Below are 12,737 nucleotides of genomic sequence, written 5' to 3'. Positions count from 1 at the left end.
GATTTTTCTGCTGTTTCAAGGTTTTCCAGAAGAGGATTTGTAAACCTTTTGTCTTTTTTTCTTTTTCCCGAGTGAATGTAAACAACAGGCTTTTAAAAACTCTTATTGTGCTGTACAAATCTCCAAGCTTTTACATGACTGAATTACAAATTAAAATTTCACATGGCTGCATTGTTAAAAGCAGTATGTTCACCCAAACACTGCTGACTTTGTCTTGGGAAAGGTAGCACAGCCTAATAGTTATTGACAGCTCATGCAAACACACACCTCTTCATGCTTGATTTAATTTTCAAAGGTATAGAAACGTAGCAAAATCTAGTAATAGTAACATAATCTCTGGTACAGCTGTTATTTCTCTGTGCTGTGCTTAAGCAATTGGGGTAACTGGGGTTTCACCCTCATAGACTTACTGTAAGGCAGGGTGATGTAAGGATGCCTTGTGAAGGCCACCCTAGACCTAGACTAGCTGGAGCTAAAGAATAAAGTACATGTCTATTAGGAGGCCTCAGCAGATTCACCTTGGGCAGCACAAGAGCCCGGCCAGGTGAACCCAAAATGGTCCCCAAATTAACTACCAGTCATGGGGTCTCACACGTCTCACACTTTTATAAGTTTTGGTCTGGCATATTTGAGTTAATTGTCCAATTACAGCTCCAGCCCATCCTTCTTGTTTTTCTCTCTTCAGACCATCATTGTTTATGCTCTTGGGCCTGAGATCTGGATGGGTTGTCCTTGTTCCCCAGCTAGAGAAGGAATTGTTTTGTCTCTCTACTGTCTGAAGAGAGCTTGCTATCCCCTAATATGAAGCCCAGACCCACTCACTAAAGCAGTACAGAATCTGAAAAATATAAAAGCTAAAACCTGAGGCATCAGTAATAGTCTTGCTGAACTGAGGAGAGGCAGTGGTTTCTTACTCCACCACAGGCTGTTGGTGGTGCATTTGCTTGTCCAATCCCTAAGGAAGTGTTATCTCCATTAGTGCCATCCTGCGAGACAGGCCTGTAGGCTCCAGGTTGAAAGGAGCTGCTGTGTAGGTTGGAGTCAGGCGCGTTGGTTTAATTCTGCAAATCAGCAGGGCGTGTGTGTGAGTGTGAACAATAACTAGGGTGTGTCAGACCTGCCCTGGCAATGTGCAAAAAGCCTGCACATCTCCCCTCCTGTGCTCTGATGAAAAGCCTGGGAACAAAAGCTCAAACCTCTAAGGTACTAAAGCATGTTATGGGCTTAATGGACATACTGCTATTTTGCTCTTGCACATTTTTCACTGCATCTCCTCCCTAATCTTTGTAAGTATCACCCTCTTTTGCATCTTCCCAAGCTCATAGTACCACCTTTACCACTTTTCTCTTAAACAGCTCAATTGATTCTCATAACTCAAGTTATCCAGAGCAATAATTTTCAATATTCACAATATTCACTTGATATTTTGTTGTGTGATGTGACTAAATGGATTTTCAATTCTTCCATCTACATCAATCTACTGAGAAGTATTTACTTATGAGCACTTCCCTGATTAAATATTTAGAGTATTAAGTTACAACTACTGTAAACATCTGTGGCTTTCATCCACCAAAGTTAGAAAAGCATTTATAAAAAGGACTGCCAGAAGTAAACAGTCAGTGAGAGGTCATTCTCAAAGGCTAGTAAAGTAGCTTTCCACCAGCTTAAACAGAGCTTAAATAGGTCTGTGAGCCTCTGCTTTTGTATATATCTTTTATACCCTCAGTACCACTTCTATTGCATCAAGTGTATGAAAGACAGTGAAAATATTCCTGAAATGCAGCATGATAACTTACATGCCTTGAGAAATATCTGCTACTCAAAATAGTAATTCTTAAATGCTCTACAGATGTGCTCTGTTTAAATGTAAAGCTAGATCTATAGTTATAATGTCTACATAATTAGGCTAAATTTTTTTAAAAGTGATGATTTTTTTTATCACCCACCTGCTATTAGAATGGCTACAAAAGTCCGACACTCATCTACACAAACAACCCTAAACAACTTCCCTTTCCACCTCTCTTCCCATTACCCTGGGAGTGACACTAAAAATATTAAGGGCTCCTTGCTATCTCATTTTACAAGCAAGTTGTGGAGAATGGTCATATCTTTGTTGCCCACTTGTATTTTAATGCAGCAGAAATGCCACCCTCCTGCAGGACAGGTTGGCTTTTTATTCTGACTGTCATGTGCTCCCCACCTTACCGAGCAGAGGCAGCCACTTGATGATAGCCATGCAGAAGCAGTGAATTGTGTCAGCAGGAGGGTAAGTCCCTGTTAGCTTTGGGTCAGACTTAGAATATTTATTTTCTTCTAAATTTCCAGGATCTATCAAATTCTTCTGACTTTAAGAATTATCAACTAAATAGAGCCTTATTTTAGGAGACTTGAAACTGAAAAATGACCAAGATAGTATAGCTAATGTGATATTTTTTTTCTTTCTTACAGATGAATTAGAAGAACCTGAATTTCAGAAAGCTCATGAATGTGGTAATACTTCATACACATACAATTTTTACATAAAATTAATGAGACTTCTGATATTTTTGGTGTCTCTGCCAGCTATTCTCCTTCTAATGTCTCTTCACATGTAAATTTCCTTGTGCCATTGTTTGCTTTCTGAGATTTTGCTTTAACCCCTTCTTACTAGGTTTTCTGTAAGACATTGTGGGTTTTAACTGATAGGAAATGTCTTTCTTGGAACTTGCTATACAGCTGTAAATTTTATGACTGACTTTCACTGATGTGACACTCCCAGCCCCTCCACATTGTTTATCAAGGCAAAATACTGCTTATGGGGCACCTGGCAATTGCTGAGTTTTAATTCCAGCAGATTTTTTTTTTTTTTTGTTAGAAAACTTCGTCCCAGAAATAGATTTCCCAAAGGAGATATTTTGTTGAGAGTGCAGAATTATTTCCCTTTGGCATTTTGCTGCTAAGCTGTCACTATCATTTTTCATATTGTACAACATTTTCCTAAACAACAATTTTTATATTTGTGATTCTGCTGCAGTTTCAGAAATGAGATTCTAAGGGAATTGAGCTCTAAATCTGTGACTTCAACAAGCTCCTATTGATCTGCAGCTGTAAATTTAAGAACTGACTATGACTGAATACTCCATCCCTAATCCCTGCCCTAGTAACTGGCCTGGAAAACAGTGGGAGGATTAAGAATTGATGGCCTATCTGCCTTTATTATATTTGTAGGTATTCAACAATATTGTCACTAGGAGAATTTAGATTAATGGCCACATCACTTGCCACAAATTGGTAATTTTGTGAAAGATAATCTGTGCTTGCAGGGAATCAGGGCTGATATCTGATTGATAGAAGAAATCCTATTACACAAGACACAGGCCTGGCTGGCCAGGACAGGACAGGAGAACAAAACCTTTGCAGACACCCCCAAACACAGTGAGACTTGACCAGCTCAAATAGCACAATCCTACTCCCCGCCCTGGCTGACCTGCCTGAGCAGGCTGTCAGGACACAGGCATTCCCTTACTCTACAGGAATGGTTTCCCATTTCCCTCACACCTTAAATCCAACTATGTCCTGAGCCTGGGCCCCTTATCCAGCCTCTACTTCAGACCTTGGATCTTAGATTTCCTTCTGCTCACCAGCTACTCTGAACTGTATTTCTTTGGCAGGTCTCTTGCTCACATACACATGGAGAGAACACAGAATATACACTGACTGTACTTTCTGAGTATACACAGACAAAAGGCAGTTTGAATTAATGCTGGACTTGAGTTGGATTAGTGTTGGATCAGGCCCAGAGCCTGGCTAGACAAGTGTACTGATCACTAACCTGCTTACATGTGGCACATTGTGTTTATTCCCACTCCTCCAGTCTCCTACACTTCTTCATTCTCCTTGCTATCTTTTTACACCTTTGGCTTTTCTTCTAGACATTCTGTTAAGAAATCATGGTATGTTTACATAATGTTTTCATAACAGCATCTTCACTGACAAATGTTTTACTTGGTCTATCCAAGGCCTTTGTGTGCATGCATGCATACAAGAAGTTGTGATCTGTAATTTATTTTTAAATTTCAGAAATTGCACACTCACCTTCTAGCCCAGGATCTATTAGCAAGAATGGCAAGATAGAAGAATTGCTGACAAACTTCAAGAATTTGGAGGCCACTCAAGCTGAAGAGCCAACTGCTGAAGGGAAGGAGTCTGCTGGCTCTTCAAAGACTGAAATATTTCCTCTACCTGAAGGGCCTTGCTTCCACATATGTCAAGAAGATACTCAAGCATCTGACATCTTTGAGCCATTGTTACTCTTCTTAAATAGGAATGAGTATGACAGCAACTTCAAAAGCCTGTATAATTTCTCCTATTCATTTATGAATAGCATGTTTTATGGATTTTCAGAAGAAGAAGAACTGGTTAATTTTTTAAGATTAGCAAGGGAAGCAGCAAAGAAAGCAGGTCTGTCCTGGGCACTAGCAAGGCTATGCTTTCTCTTAGGCAGGCTCAGTGTCAAAAAGCTGAAGTTTTCCCAAGCTCGTGTGTATTTTGAGGAAGCATTGAGAGCAGTAGCTGGAGGGTTTAGTGATTTGTACTTTGTGATTGCTCTTTATACAAATCTAACAGTCATCTACTTGACCCAGAAGAACAAAGAAAAGTGTACTCATATTTTTGACAAGGCTGCATCTCTTCTCATGGGAATTCCCAACTACATTTGCAGTGCTGACCTGGAGTCAGATATACTGAAGTATGCTCTGAAGAGGACAATTTTGAGCCAGAATAAACATGCAGAGGCAAGGGCATGCTTTCTGCTGGCAAAACATTACATTGCACGCAAACAACACCAAGAGGCACTGCCATTCTTGGAAAGGTTTCAGCTGTTGCTCAATGACCTGGGTTTACAAAACAGTTTATCCAACAACTGTTACTTCAAACTGGCAGAGTCCTACCACGAAAAGTGTTTGCCACACATTGTATTAAGTTGTATAAAGGTTACCTCTCCCCAGAGCCCCAGTACCTTAATGGATTCCCTGAAAAGGATTGATTTAGTCATCAAAAATGCTCCCAAACCATATGGCCTGAGAAAACTCAGACAAATATTCCCATCACAAATTGCACCTTACCTCATCCAAGCACTTTCTTCTGTCTTTACTAATGAGGAGGAAGGACTGTGCAGCACAATCTATCTCAGCTTAGCAAAGCTGTACAGCCACCACAAACAGTATGGAAAAGCCATTGCTTACATGATGAAAGCACTGGACTCTTCTTCTGCTAAGCCAGAGGACATGATCAACTATTTGATTTCACTTGCTTGGCTATACATTCTTTACAAGCAGTATGAAGTGGCCTTAGCCATTTTAAATGCTGTTGTAGGCTCTGCATGGAGCAGTCCTCAGCAGCTTGGCATTGCTTACAACATGCTTGCCATTGCTTTGAAAAGGACAAACAACACAAAAGAAGCTGCCGAGGGCTACTACAAAGCACTGCGTCTTTCAGAAGAGACTGAGATGACACATAACCAAGCCATAGCCCTGGCTAATTTTGGGGCACTCTGCCTGCATGCAGCAGCCAGCAAGCTGGCAGAACATTATTTTATCAGGGCAGTTAAGCTATTCTCCAAGCTTCCAATTATGGACTGTGGTCAAGATTTTATCCAAGTCCTCCTTCAGCTGGGACGTTATTATGTTGGTGGAACCGAAAGAGAGAAAGGAAGGTTTTACTATGAATGGGCTTTTTTAGTTGCAATGGAAACAAGTCATTTGGAGAGTAAGTATATCTTTCATAAGTCACAAAATATACCTTGTTTGGGAATGTTAGTTATACATGTATGTCACATCTGTATTTAGAAGATTCATATATTACTTTGCTATTTTTCCTGCTGTAATTGTGCTAGCTAATGCAGGTAAGGTGACTCTATTACTATTTTATTTTGGAAATGAAGTTTGAACTAACCTCTAGCCTTTGTTAACTTTGGGGGTAAATGAAATGGCAGTGGATATTCTTGTAATGGTTTCTATATTTTTCATCATATGTGCTGTAATTTGTGAAACAGTGAAAATGAATCATTTTAAAATTAATTAATTTTCATTTTAAAGCAGAGATTAATGATTGTATTTCCAATCTATTCTCCTAGGTCAGCTGCAAGCAATTAAACTGCTATGTCATTTCTACAGTACAGTTGCTCCCAATGAGACTCAGTGTGTCATCTACAATGAATATCAACTATCTTTAGCCAGAAAGATGTCAAACAAAGTTCTGGAGGGACAAATTTTGGAAACTATTAGTCAGCTTTATTTGTCTTTAGGAACAGAAAGGTAAGACATGCTGAATGACTTTTCTTTCATTCTAATTTTAACTTTTTCATCCTGCAAAGGATCCCAATTTTTCTACAAAAGCGGAATGTGATTTCTTTTTTCCTCTCTCTGCTTTGGTAATACACTTCATCAGAATTCAAAAGTCCAGTGCTAGTGGAGAATTTTCTTGTTTCTTTTTAAGTAACTGTAATCTCTCAAGGGAGACAAGATGTTCTGCAAGGATTAGCACTACTTCAAAAACCATTTTATTTTAAAAATCTACGTAAATACATTTTAAACCTATTGTCTGTTATGCAGCTCTTGATGATTGCCATATCAGGTGATTTATTTTCAAGGATTTTTGCAAGACTTTTTTTAAGGCACCAAAGGACATATTCCAAACAGGTCAGGCATTAAATTGCCTCTATGTAAGTGTTTCTCTTTGAGGAAGGGCTTTTTTTTCAAAACTTACATAAGTACAAAGCCAAAGTGGAAACCTGCATAGTATTGCTCTTCTGCAATTTCTAGACTGCTCTTATTTTCCAAATACCAATTTTTTTCTCTGTTCTATTGAAATAACAAACTGCACAAGTTAAATTATAGTCGCAAGTGCTGAGGAAACTTAGTTTTCTCTAAGAACATTTAGAGTGTATTTTAAGGCTGCTTTGTCTGATTTTTTTTTTCCTTGCTGTATTTCAAGGAGTTACTTTTGATTCAGATATTTTCAAGCTTGCCTCAGTAAGGATGCAAAAAAGATTCTCAGTCATGGAAAGAGAACAGACGCCTATTTTAGCTTTAAGTTACTGTAGTCTGAGCATCTAATGTGCTTAGTAGGTCACCCAATTTATTTTGCTTTGTTAGGGCTTTTTAATGATATAGTTGGTGACCATCCTTTGGAGAGACTGAAGACAAAGGAGTTGGTTAAAATTTCAAGCTGCCTGGAATTTGCAGAAAGACTTCACTAGCTGGAGAAGCTGCTGCTTTGTGTGCTTGTAGTAGATGGAATTTGTATATCCCAGGAGCCTGGCTCCCAGATGTTGACTGTATAACCTTAGCAAGCCACCAGATAATAGCACAAACTCAAGATGGTATTAGACATACCATGTATGTATGTATGCCAGTATTCCTTGTGTTAGCTGCCCTGAGTAACAAGGAAACTCAGCTCTCCCTACACCCCAACTGTGCAGGTCATGTTCCAGTTTAATATGTTTGCATCTTGTGCTCAGATAAAAATGCCTTGGGTCAAGGTGATGGGAGTCTAGCACAAGATGGAGAAAAATTTAAGATTTCTGGGGTTTCTAGGTCTGGTATAAAGCCCCACAGCATCAATAAATCTGGTAATTTAAGTGCTTCTAGAACTGATCATGAGAATGGGACATTCTCCTCTGTCAGTTTCTTGGGTTTTTTCCAACAATTGCTGATTAATCTCAATTCCACTTAAGTCAGGTGTATAGATGATTAAAAAACTAAGGTGATTTCTTTGACATTTTTAGTAAAAATCCATAAATGATAGAAGAGTTAAAGATGATGAAAGACTTTTCTACTTCTTACAAGTTTGAGGTAGAGGAAGGACATATATAAACCATCTTGAAATAATATAACAGAAAAAATATATGAATAACATAATATATACCATTATATATATAAAATTTTTATAATATATAACAATATAATAATAATCTAACAGGAAATGTAGATGGAAAAAAAGAGGGAAAAAGAGTCCTTTAGCAACTAGTGTACTATGGCTGAGAAATTTTAATTGTGCCCTAAATAGGGGAAACAGAATGTCTTGCAGCAACATTTCTTGTTATGAAGAAAACAATTTGTAATTCTGAAGAACCCTTCTGTGATTAGCACTTTCCCTGTTTCAGGGCCTACAGGTCAGCTCTGGAATACACCAAAAGAAGCCTTGGAATATTTATAGATCTCCAGAAAAAAGAGAAGGAGGCATATGCTTGGCTCCGGGCAGGAAAGATTTATTATGTTCTGAGGCAGAATGAGCTTGTGGATCTTTATATTCAGGTACATTGTCAACACTTACAGGCATGCACATGGTATCAGTGTTGTGCAGGTGGCATGATAAGAGTAAGTAATTAGATATAAAAATTCCATACTTTTTGCCAGTTCATGTTCTGATATTTAGTGCCACCATTCATGTAATGCTCAGCAGGGGAAAGGAAAGTCTCAGCATTTTTCACTGCTAATCCATTTTAATTTATTGCTTGATTCAGGGAGGATTCTGGGCAGTGACATTTCTTAGTTCCTGTTAATTCTGTGTGTTCCTTCAACACCATTTACCAGCTCTACAGCACCACAGCAATTATATGACATAGGCATGCTACATGCTGGTGGGTAACAGAGAATAACCACCTCAGCATGCCGGCTTCTGGGCCAGATTCCCAGCAAAACAGAGTAGCTTCTTGAGGAAGCATTTCCACAGCATCTGAATTTTTCCTGCTGTGGCCATGCCTAGTATGACACAAGGCCAGCTGGAGCTGCTGTTGTCTTTCCATGTGTGAGAGCAGAGGCATGTGTCTTGCACACCTCTGTGCTCAAATAGAAAGGAAGACTTTTATTAACTGAACACAATTTGAAAAAGATGGAAAACTAAAGACAACAAAGCCACAGCAGGATTCTTAACCTTGCCTTATGTAAAAGGCTCATTTTTCATTACAATTTTCTCTGTCAATAACTGAGGATCCTGGTATTCTTGCTCTGCATGCTCTGTCATTAAATCCTTTTTGCTAACAAGACATGTATTTATCCATGAGAACAGAATAGTGGACCTGCATTTATTTACAGAAATCAGTTCACAAGTTTTTAGATCTGCAGTTAGCAATATCTAACTTGCAGTTTGAATTTATTTCTATGATATGTTTGATCTAATTCAAATTTACTATGTGGCAGCTATCAAATACACTGTTGTTCTTAGAATGTTATGTGCTGACAAAGATAGCAGGATACTGTTGCCAGAAAAAGGTAACCAGGTTTTTGTTTCTTTAGTACCTGTCACTGGCTTGTACAAAGACAGGGTACCAAAAAGGAGCATGTTCATGTCAAATATAGCCTTTCTCATCATTATAATAGGAAAGAAAATAAAATGATCTTTTTAAAATTGCTAATACTTGATTATTATGATTTTTATTATTATTACTATGGTTTTTTAAACCATGGAGTAAACAAGATTTAATTTCTTTCTTTTCTTCCCCATTCCTCTTTTAATTTTCAGGTTGCTCAGGATGCTGCTCTTTGCACAGGAGATCCAAATTTAGGAATGGAATTGTTTGAAGCTGCTGGAGACATATTTTTCAATGGTACTTGGGAAAAGGAGAAAGCAGTGACTTTCTACAGGGTTTGTGCAGTTTTTCTGCAGCATTGACAGTTATGTACCTCCCACCATAGCAGGTATTCTGTAAATGCTGACCCAAAATCTGAACCTCTCAGCAAATTGTTCCAGTGAGTACTTGTCATGGCGTTAGTAGATATCACCTGTTTCAAATCCACTTCTGTTTGCAAGGACTGTTCTAAGCAAAGAGCAAATCAAAACCACAAATTACTTGATTTGACATAAATGAGAACTGTCAGTGCATATCTTGGGGTTCAGCCATACCTAAGCTGCTGTTGTGTGTTTCAGGACAGGGCTCTTCCACTTGCTGTTCAGACTGGCAACAAAACCACTGAACTCAGATTATGCAATAAATTGGTGGAATTGCTGATGAATCTGAAGGCTTATGAGGAAAGTCTGGAATATGCAAGAGTAGCTCTTGTCCTCAGTGTAAAATTAGGTAAGAACAATTTTCATTATTGTATGAAATGAGTATGAGTGATACCTCTAAAAATACAACAGAACTCTAAATTTAGTTTTCTTCCCTTGCATTCAGTCATTTCTTGCCAGGATTTCATAACACTACTATAATTACTATTTTTGCTTCTATTCAAGGATGAGCAATTTGTTTCTTACTCTTCTAACTTAGGATCAAATGGAAAACCTTTGGTAGAGCACAGAATCAAACCTGGAATTTTATTGCCAAACTGAGTATTCTTCTAAGACCTAAGATACAATACTCATGAATAAAATACTCCTAAGAGGCTTTTGAGAGTACTTTCAGATGTGCCCAAAGCTCTGATTGTGAACCAACATAAGATGGAAAAATCAAAAATTATAGGTCTTGTTTCAAAATAACTGTTCTTCAAGTTTAGTAGCTGTTCAACTGATTAAGAACCTTCTTAACCCTCTGTACAAGCACAGACAGGTCATTTTGGTCAGTCAGAAAAGAATCTTTTTGTTGTAAATTTTCATGTAAAATATATTTTGGAATGGTCAAGGGAGTCTTTATTCCCATTAATTTTTCTTTCATTTCTTTCATAATAATTCATTTCTATTCTTTTTAAGTATGCACAGTGTGTGTGTGTATATATATATATATTATAATATATACATGAGAGATGAATGTAGTTATTTCTTAAAATCCCACGCACTGTCAAATCCTATGGGAGGAAATTCAGAAATTCAATAGGATTTTTCGTGAAGGGCAGGTTTTGACCATGCATCTCTTAAGCAAATGTGGGGTTTTTTTTCAATAAAAGTTCAGCAAATTCAATATAGAATTTTTAAAAAGTAGCATAGATTTGAGTAGTCTATATCTTTGTTTATATCCTGACTTCTGTGTTATCTCATTAGGAAATCAGCTAAATGAAAGAGTAGCTTACCACCGCCTGGCAGCCATCCATCACCATTTGGGTCACTGTGAACTAGCTGAACACTTCTATTTAAAGGCCTTGTCCCTCTGTTCCTCTCCTCTGGAGTTTGAGGAGGAAACACTTTATTATGTCAAGGTGTACTCAATCTTAGGAGATATTATATTCTATGACCTTAAGGTAAGAAATTTTAACAACTTGTGTGGCAAATTTTTATACTGAGTAATATTTCATAGAATCAGATTTTGCCATTTTCTGGTTTTGTGTTTTTGGAATGTAAACAGTAAAGTGGGAAAACCTCAAAAGCTCAGAATCTATTTTATTTTTATTAGATACTTACAAACCTGAGCTCTGCAGTCCTCTTGCAGTGGTTGTACTATCTTTGAGCCTCTTATTTCAGGACCCCTTTGATGCAGCTGGCTATTACCACTTGGCACTTGCTGCTGCCATGGACCTGGGCAATAAAAAAGCTCAACTGAAGATTTACACCAGACTTGCTGTGATCTACCACAACTTCCTCGTGGATCGGGAAATGTCTCTCTTCTTCTACCAAAAGGCAAGAACCTTTGCAACAGAGCTGAATGTAAGGAGAATAAATTTAGCTCCTGATCGGTGTTACAAGAGTTCATAAGCATTTTTGGAAAATGCAGCCTAACTACTGCAGAAGTACCTAAGGAAATACTGCACTGGCTTTGTAGGAGGATGCAGGCTGCATTCTGTGACTCATTATCTGTGTGCTGTAAGGTGGAGCTCCTCATCCCAGACTAAATTAACAGTTTATATGAAGTGAATTTCATTTCAATGCCTTTAAGATACACAGCCTTGAACTTGTTAAGGATCTAAACTAAAACCAAAACCCAACAGTCTTTTTTTAAAAACTACTATTTTCTTTGCTGTATCTTTCTGCCTTGATGGATATTAGAAAACTATTAATGCATAGATGCAATGAAAAATATTTAATAAAGTGTTACAGCAGAAAAACCACTCAATATGAATTGTGGCTTCCTTTGCCTCACTTAGCTTTATTACATTTTTTGACATCAAGTAAATGCATCTGCACAAGCATGTTAGGTGGGCTTGAGAATTGGTTTGACCCAGTTCCCTGGACACCATTCCTCATTTTCTGCCAAATTCATCTACTGCAGTACTTATGGGAACTAGCTTTATCTTCTAATTCAAGAAAGCTTACATACATATTGTACTAAGAACCAACTGGTTTGTTGAACTGAAGGCTCTCATAATGTGAGCAGTAGTTTTGTGAATTTCAGTGGTCATGTGAAGGCCTTCCTCCCCTATTTTCAAAGACAATTTAAGTGTCACCAATTTTCAGAACTGTCACTATTGTCTGCAATGACTTATTACAGCTTTTCCTACTGTGTTATATAGAACTAAACATTTTCAGAAAAAATTTTTTATTTCACTTTAGTTACAAAAGAAGTCCACTTTGAGATGATGCCTGTTTTTATTCTCTCAAGAACTCTCTACAGAAACTGCTGATTTACTTTATATTTAAGGGATACCACAAGGAAAGGAAGTATGGATGTTTTTTGGAAGTTGCACGTACAGCCTCAGAAACCAGATGGGGCTTTTGGCTACATATTATGTTTGTTTATATTGTCAAGTCTGGGAAAAGGTAAAAAACACGCCATTTTTTTTTTCTATAGCTATGTGATATCATTGCCTTGGTTTTTTGCCTAAGAATCTTTCTTTTCCTAAAATCTGTCATTCAGACCATGCTCTGAATTCTTTCTATATGCACATTCAGGT

The 12,737-nt window shown here is 37.8% G+C and overlaps 1 protein-coding gene across 1 annotated transcript in view; it reads left to right on the top strand.

Moving 5' to 3' along the window:
* SH3TC1 (SH3 domain and tetratricopeptide repeats 1) overlaps window positions 1-11,789 on the top strand; it is a 28,243-nt gene extending 16,454 nt beyond the window's left edge. The window contains exons 11-18 of the mRNA XM_084204256.1: window positions 2,449-2,490; window positions 4,060-5,745; window positions 6,113-6,293; window positions 8,144-8,294; window positions 9,502-9,624; window positions 9,907-10,057; window positions 10,954-11,150; window positions 11,371-11,789. Of these exons, the coding sequence (XP_084060382.1) occupies window positions 2,449-2,490; window positions 4,060-5,745; window positions 6,113-6,293; window positions 8,144-8,294; window positions 9,502-9,624; window positions 9,907-10,057; window positions 10,954-11,150; window positions 11,371-11,601 (2,762 nt within the window). The 3' untranslated portion in view covers window positions 11,602-11,789. The remainder of the gene's footprint in view (window positions 1-2,448; window positions 2,491-4,059; window positions 5,746-6,112; window positions 6,294-8,143; window positions 8,295-9,501; window positions 9,625-9,906; window positions 10,058-10,953; window positions 11,151-11,370) is intronic.
* The last annotated feature ends 948 nt before the right edge of the window (window positions 11,790-12,737 follow it).

This window comes from Fringilla coelebs, assembly GCF_963513975.1.
Source record: "Fringilla coelebs genome assembly, chromosome: 4".
Taxonomy (NCBI): domain Eukaryota; kingdom Metazoa; phylum Chordata; class Aves; order Passeriformes; family Fringillidae; genus Fringilla; species Fringilla coelebs.
The sequence above is the reverse complement of the archived record's forward strand: the minus strand, read 5'-3'. Positions and strand labels throughout refer to the sequence as shown.